Below are 20940 nucleotides of genomic sequence, written 5' to 3' on the forward strand. Positions count from 1 at the left end.
GAATAATACAAATAATTTTTTTTTTGAAAAAAAATAATCAGCAAAAAATCATGTAAATATAAAAATATAAATTTTTAGGGGGTGATTTAACCCAGATTATTAACCCAAGGGCAAGTTAGCAAAACTCATATAATTTTTATAAAAATATACTTTATATTATTATTGGAATTAAATTAAAAAATAATTTATTAAATAAATTAAAAATTATACAAATCTATAAAGATAAAATATAAGAGAAATTAAAGTTATAAATAATATAATTGAAATTAGAATTGAAATTAAAAAATGTAATTGTTAATTTCAAACTAATCATAATTGAAATTTTAAAAATTGGATTTAGAATTAAACTCCAGTTAGAAATTATTATATTGTTAAAATTACAAGTTTTATTGAATTATTCTAATATATAATATATAAATGATATATAAATGAATTTTGTAAACCAAAATTGAAATGTTAATCCTAATCTCAAGAATTTTAAATCCAATTTCAATTAAAAATAAAAATTACTGAATTTATAATTTATAATTTTTTATTAGTATTCCAATTTATCTTAATTCATTTTCATATTGTTATTCTTATTTGGATTTGAGATTTTCAGTTGATTTACTATAAAGGATTAGGGAAAACCTTTAGGAATTAATCAAAATAAGCTTTCCATTTTACTTTCCATTTACTGAACAATCATGAAAATAAATTCATTGTCATGTTAATGCAATATTTGTGACATAATCACGTAATTTTCCCGAAAAAATAGATCCGGAATTTTACAATTCCGAACTTAAAAAATTTCCCACCGAGAATTATAATCATAGTCATGTACATTTCCGAATATAATTTTTACCCCTGAGAAGTATCGGGCTTGATCTTAACTCATTGTACAAATTAAGATGAAAAATGACATAATGAATTATGTTATTCGCTAAGCGTAAAATTCCCGAAAAAATTCGTTTCGGCAAAATACATAAAAACGTGTAATGTATTGATCGACGTACGCCAATATTATTAATGCTACTTTTTGTGCCGATTCATCCAAACTACTAAAACTTACCATTATTAAAGATTTTTTGTAATCAATTATGGAAATTATGGCGTCCAAATTTAAACTTGATCACATGGAAAATGAGTTTATAGCGTTACACTGAGTACAAGTCACAAAGTTATTTTGGTTACACTTCGTTTCTACCTTTCCTCATTTTCCCATTCACAGAGAATTTCTTATATATTGTTCAACTTTCTTTCTCGTTTTTTTTACCTTTTTTACGTGTATATATAGGAAATGGCAAAAATGTTACTTCCAAGACTTTCTTCATATTTGCGTTTGAACGCTGCTTTCAACCATACATTTTCCCGCTCTTTCCAACAACAAAACATTATTATTATTAATCGTACTTTATTCTCCAGTAATATATCAAGAAATGCAGCGCCAACAGCATATGAGGCGGACAAAGACTTTTATGCTTTAAAAGTTACAATCGATGATATTAGGGCAAAATATGGATTAGGGGGCGGTAGTCGTATTAAAGATGCAAATCTTGAACAAAATTCTGATTTAGATTTAGAAGTTGATTTAACTTTGGCTGATGTAAAGAAATTATCTAAAATTCAAGAATTATTAGAAAATGCTTCGCAAGATTTATCACGTTTAATTTCTTCAAAACCTGGAGATATTGAAGGCATTAGAGATGATGATATCGTTATTAAAGCTAATGTAAAAAAATCTGTTTGGTTAGCTGAAGATGATGATGTTTCTGGTTATGCTGAAAAAGCTATAAAAGCTTATAAAGAGACTAAAGTTGTGGGGGACGTTCATGCTTATGATATAGATGACGGTAAAAATGAAAGAAATCCCGCTGGTTTCAGACAAGATTTATATAACTAATATTACTAATTTTAATGAATTAATGAATTTCAAAGGATTCTAAAATTTGGCATATTAGTTACAAGAAAAAAATTTTTAAGGTAAATTCTGAAAGGAATACCAAACTCTCTTTATTTTTCTTTAGTGATTTTAGTTTAATGTAAATAGCTTTTTTGACTATGTATGTAGTTTAGTAAAAATTTATTTTTCATAAGTAGGATTCATTTATTAGTTACAATAAAATTTTTTACACGCACAAGTAATTAAAATTTTAAATTATGAAGTCATAAAAGTGACACCGTGCCAAATAATGATGCATAAAAAATTATATAACAGATAATTCTGCGAGACGTGGGAGATATATAAATTCCACGTTCACGTGATTTCGTGATTTATGGTGTCCAAGTTTTGATTGGTTCAATTGGTACGGCTCAATCGTCCAAAAGTTTTCATATAATTATTATAATCCAATCTTTTTATATCAGAAGAATAAGTTAATACTTAAGCATCTGGATTTCAAAATTTTGACATTTTAAATACATTAAAAAAAAAGAAAATCACCATATTAAAGTATTTATTAAAGTAATGTCTAAATACAATTTTTTATCAATAGGAACCTGATGTACCAAAATGCTTAATCAATATAAAACAATTTTAGAATATCACCAGTATTTTAAACTCTGGCTAAATTGTAATTTTTGGTCAGAATTAAGTGGTGACAATTACTGGTAGTAAAATTTAATAATACCCTTAAATTTACAATGTTTAATTTTAGTAAAATTTTATATAATATAAAATGATTAATTTGCATCATTTTTTTCAAAATACTAAAAAATTTTTGGTTGCTTAATTTTGCATATTTATAAAATTTAAATATTATATATAGTAATACCTTTATAAGTGCATTTTCTACAAGTACACATCCTTTTTATATGTACTTCATAACTTAGTTCTAAGCTTTAAATGTATTTCCTCTATATCTTATATATTGTAATATGAGAATCCTTATAGGAAAATACTGATATTGTAGCACAATAGTAATAGTATTATAGTTTAAACTATATTATTTATTACATTATAATTTATTATATTATAGTTTTAAGATCATATATGATGTTATTTATTACATTATAATTCTTAAAACTTCAAATTAAATCAAATAAAGCCAACCCAATAGAATTCAATTTAAATCATAATTTGATTTGATTTATTAATAAAATTGATGGAATTAATAAAGTTAATAGATTCAAATTGATAAAATTAATAGGAGTTAATATAACTAATAAGATCAACTTTATTGATTTAACTTGTAACTTAAATTAATTTAATTTAGTTTAACTTTATCTTCAAATTAAAATCATTAATATTAATTACATTACTAGTTAATTATTATATTATAGTTTTTATTATTTATAAAGAAAAATTTATGTAATTTTATTTCATATATATTGAATTAAAGTTTGTTTTTATATTTTTTATAAAAATAAAATAATAAAAATTAAATATTAATAAACATTTGAATTATTAATATTTGTAATATAAATACAGTTAAATATCACAATTTGATGTAAATTTTGAAAAAGAAAATAATTATTTTCATATAATCATTATTAAAAATAGAAATTATATTTTTATTAATTACAAATCTTATTTTATAATTCTAATCATAAGTTGAAAAGGTTTGATTTATTTTTCTATAATTATACTAAAATTTGAAATAGTATAGAAAGTTTTAAAAGATTTTTTTTAAAATTAAAAAAAAAGGGTAATTTTAATACTTATTCTGGGTAAAAATCATCTGGTCATATAATTTTTAAATTTATACATGTAAAGTAAACCTGATTTTTTAATAAATTATATTAATTAAAATTGTCAATAAATTGCAAATTTTCCTCTTTACTTTATTAAAGCATTATAAAATTTGATAGCTAAAATATTAACCAAAATGGTAAAATTATATTCTTAGTAAGAAAAATTCAAAAATTAGTATCATTATAAAAAATACTGATATCTTTGCAAACATTATATTTACACTCATGAAAATTACAATGTAAGTGTTTTCCATCTTATTGAATAATATTCACTTAATAAAAAAAGTTAATTTCATTTGAAAAAAGTAGCAAAATTACACTATGAATTTAATAAACAAAAAATAAAAAATTCAAAAATTATTGCCATTATATAAATGTGAATATCTCTACAAGTATTATATTTATGCTTATAAAATTTAAGATATAAGTAGTTTTAACATCATTAAACAACTTTTACTTAATAAAAAAAGTTAATTTCATTTGTCTAAAGTAGTAAAATTACATTCTGATGTTAACAAATAGAAAAATAAAAAATTCAAAAATTATTGTTATTATAAAAAATATGAATATTTCTATACATATTATACTTACACTTATAATATATACTATAAATTGTATAAAATATCTGTAGCTTTACAAGATATAAGTAAGAAAACTAAGTCAAAGTATTTAGTGTGTTAATAACAAAAGCTTTTAAAATTTTTTTTTATAATCATAATGTGATAAATAAATAAATAAATAATTGCGAAATGTAACACAAATCAAAAAGATGAATTTTACCTAAGATGATTAAAATTTAAAAATAACCTAGAGTAAATTTTAAATTAATTCAAAAAAAAATTAAAATTGGTAAAAATTAATTTTTATTTAAAGTTAATTTTAGAATAATATGATATAACTTTATACAAAAAGTTATAAAAAATCTAGTTAATTATAAAAAAAAAAATCTTAGAATTTTAATGATTTTAAAATTTATTATACTTTATTATAATTAAAATTAATTAAAGAATTAAAATATATAGATTGTAATAAATTTATAATAAATTAAAAATTTTAAAAAATAAAATTTTACTATACTTTATTTTGGCTAAATTAGTTAAAAAACTTATATATTATAAATAAATTAGACTTAAAAACATATTTATTTTATAACCTGAAAATTCTATAATAGTATTAATAATTTAATTTTTAAATTTAAAAAATATTTTTAAATGTAAAAATTTCTATAAATTTAAAAATAATTGTAACTAATAATTTTAATTAAATTTACAGTAAAATTAAAAATAAATTAAATATAAAGATTTTAAAATATTTTATTTTTAACGTATTATTTTAGTTTTCGTTTAAAATTTATCTTGATAAATTCGATTTGTGAGGTTTGATATATGATTTTTCGTATAATAAAAGTGAATCACATTTTTATGTAAATTTTTGATAAAATGTGTATCAACGCAAAATTTTGGCATATATTTAATATAAAAATTTTAGACTTTTACTATGCAGATATCATTTATTATAATCATTTATATATAAAAATAAAGTGAATCACATTTCTATATTAATTTTTAATATATTTATATTAAAATTTTTTTGTGAATCATCAAATTCAAGACATTATGTATATCAAGGCAAAATTTCAATATATATTTCATTTTAAAATTTGGACTTTTCTATGTCACTATTTTTATATGTAAATAATTGTTATATATAATATTAACATAGTAAAAGTCCAAATTTTTATATGAAATATATGCTGAAATTTTGCACTGATACTCATTTTGTCTCTAATTTAATGATTCACAAAAAAAATTTGACATGAAAATATCAAAAATTCATGTAGAAATGTGATTCACTTTATTTTTATATATAAATAACTGTAATAAATGATATCTGCATAATAAAAGTCCAAAATTTTTATAAGAAATATATACTGAAATTTTGTGTTGATACACATTTTGACTTGAATTTGATGATTCACAAAAAAAATTTGATACAAAAATATTAAAAATTTATGCAGAAATGTGATTCACTTTATTTTTATATATAAATAACTATAATAAATGATATTTGCATAGTAAAAGTCCAAAATTTTTATATTAAATATATGCTGAAATTTTGCGTTTATATACATTTTATCTTGAATTTGATGATTTACAAAAAAAATTTGACATGAAAATATTAAAAATTCACATAAAAATGTGATTTACTTTTGTTATACAAAAAATCATATATCAAACCTCGCAAATCATAATTTATCAGTAATTTTGAAAATGGCAATAAACTTATATATGCTGTTCAAATTATTTTGGGATGCCATAATTATAATTTAAGATGCCATAATTCATTCAGTTTATATGTAATTTACTATGTAAAATGCAAAAATAATTCGAAATGCTGTAATTAAATTTAGGATTTTACTTATAATTATAATATCTCAAAATAATTTGGATAACATGTATAAATTTTAATAGTTTCAAATTTCAATATTTTGAAAAATATTGAAATTTGAAAATATTGAAATTTAAATATTAAAAATTGCAAAACCATTAAAATTAAAAAGATGTCAACTAAATTTTATTTAATAATATCTTTATTATTTATTAATAATATTATTTTCTGATGATATTTTTGCTTAAATTTTAATAAAATATTATTTTCTATGTATCTGTAGATAATAAACTTGCATTAATTTAAATGAATTAAATTAAAATCCAGCCTATTTTTAAGATAAATCACCCTAAACTTAAAGTAAGATTTATATATAAAATTTGTTAAAAATTCTATTATAAAAGAAAAATTTTATATGATTTTTTTCCTTTTAGCTAATTAATTAATAGAATTTAAACAAATTTTAAGGTAAGATTTTATAAAAATTAAAATTTTTTATAATATTTATTAGTAATAGGCAAGTTCTGTTAAATTATATTATTTTCTATATATAAAAAATTTTATATGCAAATATATTGCAATGTATCCTTTATAATATTTTATATATAAAAGTTAAAAATACCATTTTAAACTATATTTTGATCTTAAATAAAGTTGTAGAGCAAGTAAAAATACATATAATATATTTTTTTAAAAATTCTATAATATGTATATAGAAAATTTAACGATATTATATGATAAAAAATAATTGACATATTTACTATGAGAAAATTATCAAAAAGAAAGAATATATTGCTATATATCTATATAAAAATAATTTTTCCCAAAAAATAAATATAAAATATAATATTATAATAATTAAATGCTGATATTTTTTTTATTTTTAAATAAAATATTTTCAAACTTTTCTTTTTAATTTTTATATTTTACTTATCCTTATTTTGTATATTATTACTATAAATAACTTCTAAAAATTGATTTTTAAAAAAATGTAATTACAGCAAATTTGAAATATTTTTTATATATAAAAAAAGTAACTGTAAAATTGAATATATTTAAGTTAAAGAATTCAAATGATTTTAGATATAATTTTGGTTATTAAATAAATTAATTGCCAATTCAAATAAATCAACACTATTATTACTATATAAATATATTAATAAATTTTGAAGTAAATTTATTATAATTTTTTATTATTTTAGAATTTATATAATATATAATACAGTCAACTCTCCATAAATGCACCCCTTTAGGCCAGGACCGCAGTGCGTAGCATTTAGAGGGAGTGCATTTAAAGAATATATAGTAGTAATTGAAATATTATTTATTATTATAAAATTGAAGAATTACAAAATTACAAAAATTACGAAAAATAAAGCAGTAATTACTATCTAAAGTATTGATCTATAGTAGTTTGTTGCATTGATTTTACTTGTTTTCTTTTAATGTATTTTTCAATAATACCCACTAATTTTATATGTTCATTTGCATTTTCTTGTTGAAGTAAAAACAAATTTAGAGTTTTTAAGCATTTTAAAGCTTCATTAATGCTAATGATTTCTGCCAGTACTATCATCTATTTCATCAGTGATGATTGGTATTTTTTTTAAATATGTTGTAAAGCTTCGAAATAATTTCATCTTCAGAAATTTCATAAACAATATTTTCTTCGGGAATTGTTAGAAATTCTTTTAATTGCATCATATTGGGTAAACGAAGAGCTTTAATTGCCTTATTAAGATCAACATCAAGTACTGAATCGTCATCATCATCATCATCACCTCCATTATCATCATCATCTCCGTTATCATCATCATCATCATCATCATCTCTATCATCATCATCTCTATCATCATCATCATCTCTATCATCATCATCTCTATTATCATCATCCCCATTATCATCACCATTTCCACCAAGAATTTTAGTATGATTCCAACAGTTTCAAATAGTATTGACTGAAACTTTATTCCAACTTTGAATGATGTATTGTATTGCTTGTAAAACATCCATTTTCAAATCTTGTATATGTTGACCAGCTTCAACTTTTTCTAACATCCACCTAATATTACAAATAAAAATTAAATTAAGATTTGAATTGAAATATTACACAATAATGCATTATAAACAAACTTGCCTAATATGATAACGCCGATAGTGTTTTTTAAAAGACATGATGATACTAGCATCCATTGGTTGAAGTTTTGAAGTTGTATTAGGAGGTAAAAAGCGAAACTTGACGATTAGAAAGAGTTAGATTTTCTAGCTTATGACTTGTGCAATTATCAAAAAGTAATAAAATACGTTGCCTTCTGTGTTTTATGCCCACTTGATAATCAAATTCTTGAAGCCACTCTTGAAAAAGAGTTGTTAACATCCAGGCTTTAGAATTATTCTGATAAGTCATTGGTAAATTTCTGATATTGATGTTTTTAAAACGTCGAGGATTTGCATATTTACCAATTATCAATGGCTTCAGTTTATGTGAACCATCAGCATTTGAACATAAAGCAACAGAAAGGCGTTCTTTGCATTTTTTCCGTCCAGAAAGACGCTGTGTAGTTAATGTTCGATCTGGTTCTAACCTAAAAAATAACTGATACATCAGATGATAATGAGCTAATACAAATAAGGAAAACTTGAATATTAAAAAAAATTACTGATAGAAAAGCCCAGTTTCGTCCATATTGTAAATTCGTTCAGAAGGATATTTGGAACATTTATTTCTAATTAATGGCAGAGCTTCAGCAATAGCATCTATGTCAGCTGAGTCTGCTTCTCCTTGAAGTTTTACCTGACGAATATTATTACGGTCTTTAAACTTTTGAAGCCAGCCAGAAGAAAATTGTAATTTTCCTTGAGGGACATTTAACTCATCAGCTAACTGTTTTGCTTTTTCGGTTAAAACACCATCACTCAAAATTGTTTTATGCTGATAATTTAATACAAATTCCTTTAGTGCAAGCTCGAGTTCTGGAACAAGAACAGATTTATGGCGCTTTGCTTCTGGATTAGCAATTTCTGTACCAAGTCTCTTATTCTTACTTTTCAAAATTCTTGTAATTGTGGACTCATCAACTCTAACCCCCATTTTTCTTCTATCCAGTTCACATATTGGGTTCGAGTCTTTTTATTATCATAAGCATAAAGACAGAACTCATATTTTTGAAGGTCGGTTAAAGTAACTCTATTTTTCGGCATAACTATTTACCGGTTTGAAGTTAACTAAACTGCGCGTACTGCGCATACTATGCGCAATTATATAGGTTCAGTAATACATGTCTTAATTGACAACTTTTAGTAATTTTTATTAATATAAATAGACAAATAAGGAATAGAAAATCAATGTAATACATGTAATACATTAAATTAAATTGAGTATTTTGGTATCTATTTCACGTAAAAATCACGTGAGTGCATTTATAGAAAATTACACTATATAATTGAATTAAAAAAATTATTACACATGTAGAACATGGAGGGTGTGCATTTAGCATTAAGTTCCAAGTTGGGACCAGGCAAAAGGATGCATTTGTAGAGGGTGTGCATTTATAGAGGGTGCATTAATAGAGAGTTGACTGTATATAGTATTAAAAGTTTATATTTAATAATTATATAATTTTGTTTCAATTTTCTAAACTAATTCTATATTATATAATTTGAAATTAACTATTAAAAAACTAGAATTTCTTGTGTAAAGTACTAATAAAATGCAGCTTTTGAAATTATTTTATTTTATTTTTAAGATAAATTCTATTAAAATTACCAGTTAGATTTTTTAAAAAAGATTTATATAAAAAGTTATAAGTATTTAAAATTGCATAATTTTTATATAATTAGCTAGCCAAAATTTATGATAATTTGGATTAATTTTATATATTATGATAATACCAACTTGAATTATTATAATCTAAATTAAATGCAATTTTTTTTTAAAAAAAAATTTTATTAATATATGACTTTTATAAAATAATAATTGCTTTACAGGACCCTACTTACTTATAAGATAGGTCACCCTCAGGCCTAAGGTAAAAATCATATATAAAATTTTTTGCAGATTCTACTATAAAAGGAAATTTTATGTTACATTATTATGATTTTTTTCTTTTTTAGCTAATTAACCAATAGAATTTAAGAAAAAATTTAGGTAAAAACTATTAGTAAAGGGCTAATTTTCTACAGTGACCTTTATTATAAGTAAGCGGGATCTTTGCTTTACTCTCCTATAAATAATTTTCATATGAAATATTTATAATTTAGTAAAAAAAAAAAATCCGATAGGAATATATACTACTTGGATAAAAGTAGTAAACATCAAATATTGATTAATTTTTTAAAAACATATATAATAAGTTAATAACCCAGTTTGAAATTTTGTATATCTGTATATACTATAACATAAATATTATTTTATATATAATAAATTTCAAATGTGATTACAAAAACAAATTTTAAACCAGTTTTTACTATATATGATTTAACAGGACCCTGCTTACTTATAAGATAGGTCACTCCCAGACCTAAGGTAAAAATCATATAAAATTCTTTGCAGATCCTACTAAAAAGGAAATTTTATGTTATATTGTTATGATTTTTTTCCTTTTTAGCTAATTAACCAATAGAATTTAAGAAAAAAGTAAGGTAAAAACTATTAGTAAAGGGACAATTTTCTACAGTGATCTTTATTATAAGTAAGCGGGATTCTGATTTAATTGAACTTGAATATAATTAAATTATTGGTTTTTTTAAAAGTGACGTCATAAAATTATATATTGCAAAAAAATTTAAATTATCTAAAACTTCAGTTATTTAAACTATTTAAGTTTATTGTAATGGAAAAAATCTTAAAGCATAATCATAAAGTGACTATCTAAAACTTTTAAATATTAAATACAAAAAAACATTAAAGAAAATTGTTAAAAAAATAATTGTCAGTTAGTTGAGCGAATTAAAAATAAATTTCAAAAGAAAACTAATATGGAAGTCTTTACTAAAACTATTAGAAGAAATTTATATGAATTTAACTTTTTTTCTCATATTTTAGTATCTAAACTACTTCTTAATGATTAACAAAGAGAAAATCATTTAAAATGGTATATTAAAAAAAAGATTAATCTTTTGCAAAATGGAAATTAGTTATATAAAGTGATGAGAGCTGATTATACTTGGGTGCCGAAACCTTTTGGCTATATACCAAAATTGAAACACTTTTTGGCATATAATAGTTTCTGAAATTTCAAATCCCAAACTATTGCCAAAATCCCAAATCATTGCCAAAATCCCAAACTATTGAAACTATTGCCAAAATCCAAATCATTGCCAAAATTCCAAATCATTGCCAAAATCAAATTCATTGCTAAAATCCAAAATTAGAGTTCTGAACTAAAGCGAAATTTTTTTTTCAATTCAGTTTGGTAATATACGGTAAGTTTTTATAATAATTAATATTAATTTTTCTTTTACTGAATTTTCAGTGGTTTATCTACAAAAACTTCTCAAAAGTCAGTGAAAGTGCCTAGTGTTGAAAGTGTATGTTGTCCAAAATGTTGTATAATTATATAATCACGTAAACAGGATTGCAAAAGTTGAATAGGGACTGGAGAATATACTAAACATTAACTTTATTATTTAAGTGATAAAATAATAAAATCAACATGACCTCTATTAAGGTGAAGACTTTGATACGATGCCTCCAGTGGGATGTTGGTAGGTATCACTACCAAAACTTTTATGAATTATTCTGCTGTGTCACCTCTTCTGTATTCTATATAAACTATGAGTACTGGAAAAAAAGTACTGGCTAGGTTTTTATTATATTATATAGATTATACTTTTGGGATTTGGCAATGGTTTTGAGTTTCAGCAATTATTTGGGATTTCAATAAAGGTTTAGAATTTTGGCAACAGTTTGGAATTTTAGCAACGGTTTGGAATTTTAACAACGGTTTGGGATTTTGGCAATAGTTTAGAATTTAGGCAATAGTTTGGGATTTGGAATTTAAGATTTGGAATTTTGGCAAAATTCTGAAACTATATTTTGGTATATGTCAAATCCTAAACATATTTTAGCACCTATAAGTTTCAGCACCCAAGTCTAAAGTTGATTTACTATATTTAAGAATGATAGTTCAGGTTATATTTGAAGAATATTTGAAACAAAATTTAATATTGAAATATAGTCAACTCCCTTTATAGTCATTCCCGTTATAGTCACATTCTACTATATAGTCACACCACATCAGGAAATTTTATAGCGCGAAAAATTGCGTAAGTTTACGATTTTGTAAGTTTACAAAAGTTTATGGCATAATATTTCGAAAAATTTCAAAATATTACGTAAGTTTACAATTTCGTAAGATTTATGTGATATTACGGTTAAAATATTACGTGAGTTTTCAATATCGTAAGATTTACGCAATATTACGGTCAAAATATTCTGCAAATTTACGAAACTGTAAACCTGCGTAATATTACGGTTGAAATATTTCGAAAATTTACGAAACTGTAAACCTGCGTAATATTACGGTTGAAATATTTCGAAAATTTACGAAACTGTAAACCTGCGTAATATTACGGTTAAAATATTTCGAAAATTTACGAAACTGTAAACCTGCGTAATATTACGGTTGAAATATTTCGAAAATTTACGAAACTGTAAACCTGCGTAATATTACGGTTAAAATATTTCGAAAATTTACGAAACTGTAAACCTGCGTAATATTACGGTTAAAATATTTCGAAAATTTACGAAACTGTAAACCTGCGTAATATTACGGTCAAAATATTCTGCAAATTTACGAAACTGTAAACCTGCATAATATTACGGTTGAAATATTTCGAAAATTTACGAAACTGTAAACCTGCGTAATATTACGGTTGAAATATTTCGAAAATTTACGAGATTGTAAACTGCATATGCAGTAGAACGTATACAAGGGGCATGTGATACTATTGAATAATCAAAAATAATATAAACACCTTTTCTTTTATATAAACACCTTTTTTTTTAAGTTTGGGAAAGCAAATTTATTTTTATTTACGAATTTTTTATTATTTACAATTTTTATGTTAAAAATTAAAGTAAATTCTAATTTTTATTATAACTTAATAAAAAAAATACACATTTGATACTTGTTCGCTACTATTTTATAAAATAGTACCCAGGCTGTACGGCGTGGACGTCAGTATCAGTCACAGCCCAAAAAAAACGTGAGTCTCCAGCCGATATTTGGTCACGGATCAAAATGCTAACTACTCACTTAATAAATAATAAAAAAATAAAAATAATTATCTTCTTCTACGATACGTAGGTAAGTTTCTCCTTGCCCTACGATCGTCACGCGACTAAAATTGATCAAATTTATCAAATTTAAAACATGAACGTAAATATTAATTATAAATTTTATTATAGTATAATTACCCGGCCTCTCCCAAAATCTCGTTCTAAATTCGCGATAATATCTTGCGCCGGTACGCGTCCACAGCCGCCGCCCAGGGTTACCATTACGATAAAGGACATAGTTCTAAATATCAAAATCAGTTTGAATATTCGGTAAATACATTTAATTTATATGAATGTAATGTTATTTATTTACTTACATGGTAATCCCCGACGAGGTTCCTCCACTTTTGGCTGCACTGTCTGTCGGAAACCCTCGTTCGAAATATTCTATTTATTCTGATTCAATTAAATGGATTGGTTAATTTGAATTTAAATTCTTTCTTAAAGAAATTATAGATATTAGTCATATGAACCTATTGGCAACAGAGTCCCAAAAATCTTGGCGGCTTCTACCATTAATATTGTGGTAGGCGCGGTTTCTGTCTCGGCGTATGTCAACAAGTTCGTCCATTATAGCCCAGTTCCAATGGACGTTATAGTGGGAACGACGACGTGTGTGGCAAGGCATTATTAGTAATTTGATTTTGGGATGAGTAAAAATTTGAAAGAAGGTCGTAAAATGTCACTTTAAATAAAATTTGAACAATACCTCTTTGGTTTGATTTTATTTCTCGTTTCAATTAAAATTTAATTTATTAGACTTTTCATCATTAAACATATTAATTAAATCTCATGCGGATATGGATTATCTAAATATAAATATCATGATTCTAAATATAAATATAAATCACTTAATTTATTTTAATTTTTTTTAAAAAAAAATCTTAGTTTGATTTCAATTAAAAATAATTAAAAATCATGTACATGTTTTGGTTATTTAAATATAAATATCAATATATTATATTTAAAAATAAACCAATTTATTATTAGCACATTCTATTGAATTTTAAAAAAATCAATTTTTTTTTTTAAAAAAAAAATCAATATATCATATTTAAAAATAAAACAATTATATTCTGATTAAATATTTTGCGTACATTTCTTAAAAAAATCATAAAAAAAAATCTTGTACGTCGTACATGCAATTACTAAATATCATCCCCTTGTGATGGGCGTCCTTAACGTACAGTAGGGGTGTAAATATTAACGTACAAACTGGCCCGAGTTTAGGAGTTATGCACTTGCACGTGATAGCGTTAACGTTAACTCCGGCCAGTTCGTACATTAATATCGTACACCCCCACTGTACATTAAGAAATCCCCCTTGTGATAAATAAAAAATTACGCAACACAAATTCAACACAAACTCAACACAAATTTAACAAATTTAACGAAATTTGGCCAAAATTAATAATTTTTTACCAGAATTATCAACACAAATTGAACACAAATTGAACACAAATTTCAGTCACGATTTATTTATGTCACACCCGCTGTACAATATACATAATTTTTTAAAATGCAAATTTCTGTAATTTTATGATATCGTATTTTCTGGCCAATCAAAATTAGGCTGATCCTTGCATGTGATTTAATCATTTAATCATGCACGCGTTTTTGTCTTATTTATTTTTGTTTCTTATTTCTTTATTCTTTTGTTCAATATTTTTAATTTTTTTGTCTCTTCTTTCTATTATTTCTTTAATTATATACAATATATTTACATATATTTCATAATTTATTGCTTTGCAGGTATAGAAATATTTGTTTATTAATACTAATTATTTTCATTTTTTTTTACCTCTTTGTTATTTTGTATCGTAATACTAACAATAATATCCATGTTTCCTTTATTCCTTTTTACTTGTACTTTAATACTAACGATACTAACAATACTAACAACATGTTTATTTTTTTCCTTTCTCTTTATTTCTTTATTCTTTTGTTCAATTACTTTGCAGGTATAGAAATATTTATTTATTAATACTAATTATTTTAATATTAACGCATTTTTTTTTTACCTCTTTTTTTCTTTATGTCGTAATACTAACAATACTATCTACGTTTCCTTTATTTCTTTTTACTTGTACTTTAATACTAACGATAATATCCATGTTTCTTTTACTCCTTTTACTGTTTCTTTAACTCTTTTTACCTTAATACTAACAATAATAACAATATTTCTTTTATCTTTATATCTAATACTAACGTTACTATAGCTGTTTCTCTTCTTTTTACGTCTAATAATATTGTTACTCTACTCTTTCTCTTTTTTACTTTTATGTATTCTGTATATATTAATAAATACTTGTAATTTTTTATGATTATATCTAATAAAACATACATTATATAAACTTATAGTACAGAAAATGAAGTATTATTTATCGAAATATTTTGAAATATTACGAAATATTAAGTTGTGTAAAATCACAGAATATTACGAATCGTCAAATTATGGAACATTACGCATCATAGAATTTCGAAATATTTTAAAAAGTTGCGAAGTATTACGCAGTAAAATTACGGAATATTACGAATCGTAAAATTACGAAGCCTTGCATACAGTAATATTTCGAAATATTTTAAAAAGTTACAAAATATTACGCTTACGCAAACTTGCGGCGGGTCTGAAAACTTACGAAATATTATGTAAAATTACGAAATATTGCGAACCGCAAAATTACGGAATATTACAAATCGTAAAATTACGAAGCTTTGCATATCGTAATATTTTGAAATATTTTAAAAAGTTACGAAATATTACGCTTACGCAAACTTGCGGCGGGTCTGGAAGCTTACGAAATATTATGATATGTAAACTTGCGCAACTTTTCACACTATATAATTTCCTGATGCAGTTGAATGTTCAAAACACTTTATTATTAAAATCTATTCTATATAGTCACAATCTATCTATAGTTACTATTACACCTATTTTCAAAAATCTCATATTAAAAAGAACCGTTTATAATCACAGTTATATAAAGAATATATTAAATAACTTGGCATCTAATAATCGTACAAAGATGTACCATAGCTTGTTAGAATCATCTCATTGAGACGAATCGAATGGTGGTAGTTTTATTCTTTTATGTGTAAACAGTCTTGTGACTTTATCTTTTATTTATACTTTGGACTTCGAAAAGTAATCGAACAATATTACAAAAATAAGAAAATAAACTAATAAAAAATAAAAAGAGTAGCTTCACGACTCATACAAGTAAAGAAATCTAAACTAAAATAAAATTAAAGCAAAGAAAAACTGAACTATTACAGAATCGCATACCCCAACTTTACCCGAAGCAAGCCAGTGTGAGTCAACTATCCAACATCCAAAAATCCAGTCTGTTACCAGAAAGAAATCCTAAGAGGTTGAACTGTTAAGCGGCGCAGAAAATCCAAGTGCGAGATCCAAGATCCACCCCGAATTATAGAAGAGGATATCCAAGAAATCCAGGAATCCTGAGAAACTGACGCCAAAGAAGAGTTGTGTTGTTGTGGAGAAGTAGTATTAGGGAAAGAATTTGTAGATGGGCCACGTAATTTGGAAGCAGCCGAGATACCCTGCGACTCCTCCCAAGCATGAAAAAGAACATTCCGACACAGCCAAATTTCACCATATAATTCGACTTGGAAGTCATTAAGAAGGGGAGAAATAATCTTGTATATAACAGAGAGAGGAAAGTATTGATTCAAAAATGCCGTTAAATGCGCAGGCAACAACCCTCGAGTAAGCCAAAGACAGGATGAAGAAGGAGCTTCATAGTTCCAGCAATCCAAAGCAAAGAACTCGGTATGAAAGGAATTATCCAAAGATTTCAAGGCTAGGAAAGAAGATAAACAAGAATCTCTAAATTTAATAACTTCAGACCGGTGTGTTAAACAGGGATTTAAATCCGGTAAAATATAAGGACAAGTCCAAAGATGATTCAAATCTTCAGGAGCAGAATTACACTGCGGACAGAGCCAGTCAGGAGAATATAAGTAAGGTTTACGTTGTTGAAGAGTAGTTAAGGTAGGCAACATATCCAAAAGAAGTTTAATACGGAAGATCCAAAATTCAGGACGACCATTCTTATGTGAAACGAAACCTTTAATTTGTGAAAGGCAAAAATATATACCAGCCCAATCAAAAAGTGAAGGAGAACCAAGAGCAGTAAAACGCGCTAGCGAACAAAAAGATAAAAGAGCACGAGCATCTGCAATAGAGCGGAGAAAATGTCGAATATTCACGTCAATAGGCAAGGAGTTAAAAGTCAACAAGCATGGAGCATGACAAAATGTTGAAAGTGGAATATTGGGTTGTAAAGACGAATGAGCAGCTTTTGCCAAAGAATCCGCTTGTATATTGTAGATGTCATCGCCATGGGCAGGGACTTTAATCAAATCGACATTAAGATTACGATCCATGATAAGTTGTCGAATAGAAAGCCAAAGAAGATGATTAGGTTCTCGGAGCAACTTCGGTGAGAAAGGAGCATCAACAAACCGTGTCCATAGTGAAATTAACTGATTACAATCAGTATGAATAGAGATTGACGAGTCACGGGAAAGGGCGTTCAATCCTAATAGAACAGCAGAAATTTCGGAACGCAAAGCGGAAGGAAAGTAAGAAGGGAGATGCATGGAAGAAGATTCCAGAAGAAGTCCAACATCATCAAGAGCAATCCAAGCAGAAGTCATGGAAGAAGGCGAAGAAGCATTGGCAGGATGGAACGAACCATCTGTGTACAGAGATTGCACCGAAAGTGGTAAAATAGTGTCTTCAATTCTATCGATTCTATCCTTAAAGAGAGGAGAAAGAGCGAGAGACGCGTTCGAAAAATGAACAAGAGCCAAGGAAGTCGCATAACTCCATGAAGTAGACAGAGTAATGGGAAGATAAGCCGCGAAAACTTTGGCATTTCGGGTAGGATAGCCCACAGTATCCGATAGAGTTACATTAAAAAAACATTTCTCACTATTACAGCGTTGTCTGATGGCAGATTTCATGGATAAGGCGGGAATGTTAAGAGCACAACCGGGACAAGGGTCATAGGATCGTTCATCAGCCGAGGTAGATACAGGAAGCCAATGAGACATAATAGCCGAGTTTTGTTTCTTATAAGTGATACACACACGACCAACAGATAAAGTTTGAGTAGCAGAGTCAAGAGTAACAGCCCATTGAGGATAAAAAGAATAATCTTTAACAGTATGATCTAATAAACAAGGAGAAGCTAAAGTAAAAGAAGAATTAATAAAGTATGAAGATAAAAGTAAAGTAGAAGAAGAAGAAGAGAGAAAATTATTATTGATAAAAGTAAACCAATTAGGGATCCGTCCTTTACGACCAACGATACTAAGATAACGAAGGTCAGGCCAATTCATAAGATAACGTCCACAAGGAGAAACCAACTGAGCAAGCGCAAATATATTCAGGTTTTTCCAAAGTTTCCAACTCGATTGAAAAATGGAATGAGGTAGAATAGATCGGAGTGGCAGAGCAGGTTGTAGATCATGCCTCGGAGGCCGGAAGGAAAGAGACCACGTGATGTTCAAACGTGAAGAAAACAATAACGAATTAAACAAAGTGTGCGTTCGCAAAGAAACGATCTGCGACCATGGTTCTAAGCTAATAGTAGACGGGCAACTTTCAGCACCCAAATATCCTTGAAGATAGGAGATAGCATAAAGAGCAAAATCTTTGAAATCAGGATGAGTGAAAATTTTTTGCCAAGATGCCATATGGGAAGAAAGAAAGTGATAGAAAGCATTTTGAATCGAAAAGGGAAGTTTAAGAAATAACAAGGGCAACGGAGTAGTCGTAGCAAGACCAGCTTTTCTTCGAAGTACTGAAAACAGGGGCATGACAATTGATTGAATAGTACTTTCAGAGAAAAGGGTAGTTTGAAGACGAAATTCCAATCGCGGAAGAAGGACAGCATTATAGAGATAGGCCACATGTTGTGCTAATAATTTCTTCGGTCCCAGGAGAGCTGCCATATCTTTAACCATGGAACGCGCTTGTTTGAGAACAAAATCAGAAGAGGCGGATAAAGAAAACCAAACGCCTAAAAAGCGAAAGGAAGCATGCAAAGATAAAGAGGAAAGGGAAAGAAACAAATCAGAAACTAAAAAAGAAGGTGTAAGATCAAAAATAATCTTTGAGGAAGGGGAAGAAGATGAAAGAAGAACATATTTAGCTGAATTAGCTTGAACATTATTTAAAGTATAAAATTCAGCAGTAATAGAAAGACGGTCTTCTATTCCAGATTTTGAAGAAGCAATAAGTGTAGAATCATCCATAAACGTTAAATGTGAAATTGGTAAAGAATGTTGTTCAAATTCAAGTGGAGAGTAATTTAAAAGAGCTGAAGATTTTAAAATAAAAGGATCTCGTGCTTCTTGATTCAAAACAGTGAGTAAGGGATCCAAATAAATAACCCAAAGAAGAGGGGAAATAATTTCTCCTTGATCGATACCAACACGTACTCTATAAGCAGCTGTATCGCCATGACATGTAATTATCTTATTATTTCGTCGTGTAAAAAGATTTAAAATAAATTGCACTAAAAGTGCAGGGATATGTAACCTATCTAAAGCTAGTTTAAGCATATTTAAATCCATAGAATCAAAAGCTTTAGAGATATCTTGAGAAACGATCCATAGTTCCTGATCATCAGTAGAGTCATGTTTATGTTGATGAATAATCGCATCCAGCATTTTGATAGGGACATCAGTAGAACCACCAGGTAAACCAGCAAAATTACCACCTTGAAGAATTTTATTATCAGCAAGGATGTTGGAAAGACGATTCGTGATGACCTTAACTACACATTTACGAACTGTTTCCAGAAGTGTAATAGGTCGAGTGTTCTTAAGTTGAGCATCAAAGTCATGAGGTTTAGGAATAGGATAAACCACGGCTTCACGCCAGTCAGCAGGAATATCACCACGAGAAAGGCAAGTATTGGCAAGTAAAAGAGAAAAATCCAAGGCTTCACCGGACAAATGTTTGATCATCTCATAAGAAATTTTTGAAGGGCCGGAAGCTTTATTATTTGGCATGGAGGAAATCACAGTAGACCATTCTTGTAGGGAAATAGGCGCCAAAACAGGATCATATAATGAAGCAGATACATTTGTAAGAGGAGTGTAAGCTTGTTGCCATCGGGCGGGAAATGAAGTGATGGAAGAATAGTGGACCAACGGAGGAGAAACAATTGATTGAAAATGAGAAACAGCCGCATGTTTAATATCTGAAGGATCCGTTAATAAAGTAGGAGTTGAGTCCAAAACGACCAGAACACGGTCAAGAACAATTGAACGTTTTTCTACTGATAAGGCAGAATCGATAAAAGTACCGAGCGAGGTCGAAAAGTGTTCATCACGTAGTGCAGTATAATATTCCACTGAGTCCGTAAGGTGTTGGGCGAATTTAGTAGATAAAAAGGCAGAAACTAAATTCTTCTGTGATCGTAAAAACGATTTAAATACAGATACAGGGGTTGTAGAATAGGTAGGAACTGAGTAATCAGGGAGTAAGGATGCAAGATTTTCAAGATGGGAGGGTAAAGCGGCAGTCATTTGCGCAATCTGAGTAAGCCGATTAGAAC

At 26.5% G+C, this 20940-nt stretch overlaps 1 protein-coding gene across 1 annotated transcript; it reads left to right on the forward strand.

The window, feature by feature from the left end:
- The first annotated feature begins 1206 nt into the window (after positions 1-1206).
- OCT59_010947 (uncharacterized protein) lies at positions 1207-2166 on the forward strand. Its single transcript, XM_025322116.2, has one exon. It carries the CDS (start codon positions 1280-1282, stop codon positions 1880-1882), a length of 603 nt encoding a protein of 200 aa, XP_025167126.1. The 5' UTR covers positions 1207-1279; the 3' UTR covers positions 1883-2166.
- The last annotated feature ends 18774 nt before the right edge of the window (positions 2167-20940 follow it).

The sequence above is a fragment of the Rhizophagus irregularis genome, chromosome 19 (genome assembly GCF_026210795.1).
Source record: "Rhizophagus irregularis chromosome 19, complete sequence".
Lineage (NCBI taxonomy): Eukaryota > Fungi > Glomeromycota > Glomeromycetes > Glomerales > Glomeraceae > Rhizophagus > Rhizophagus irregularis.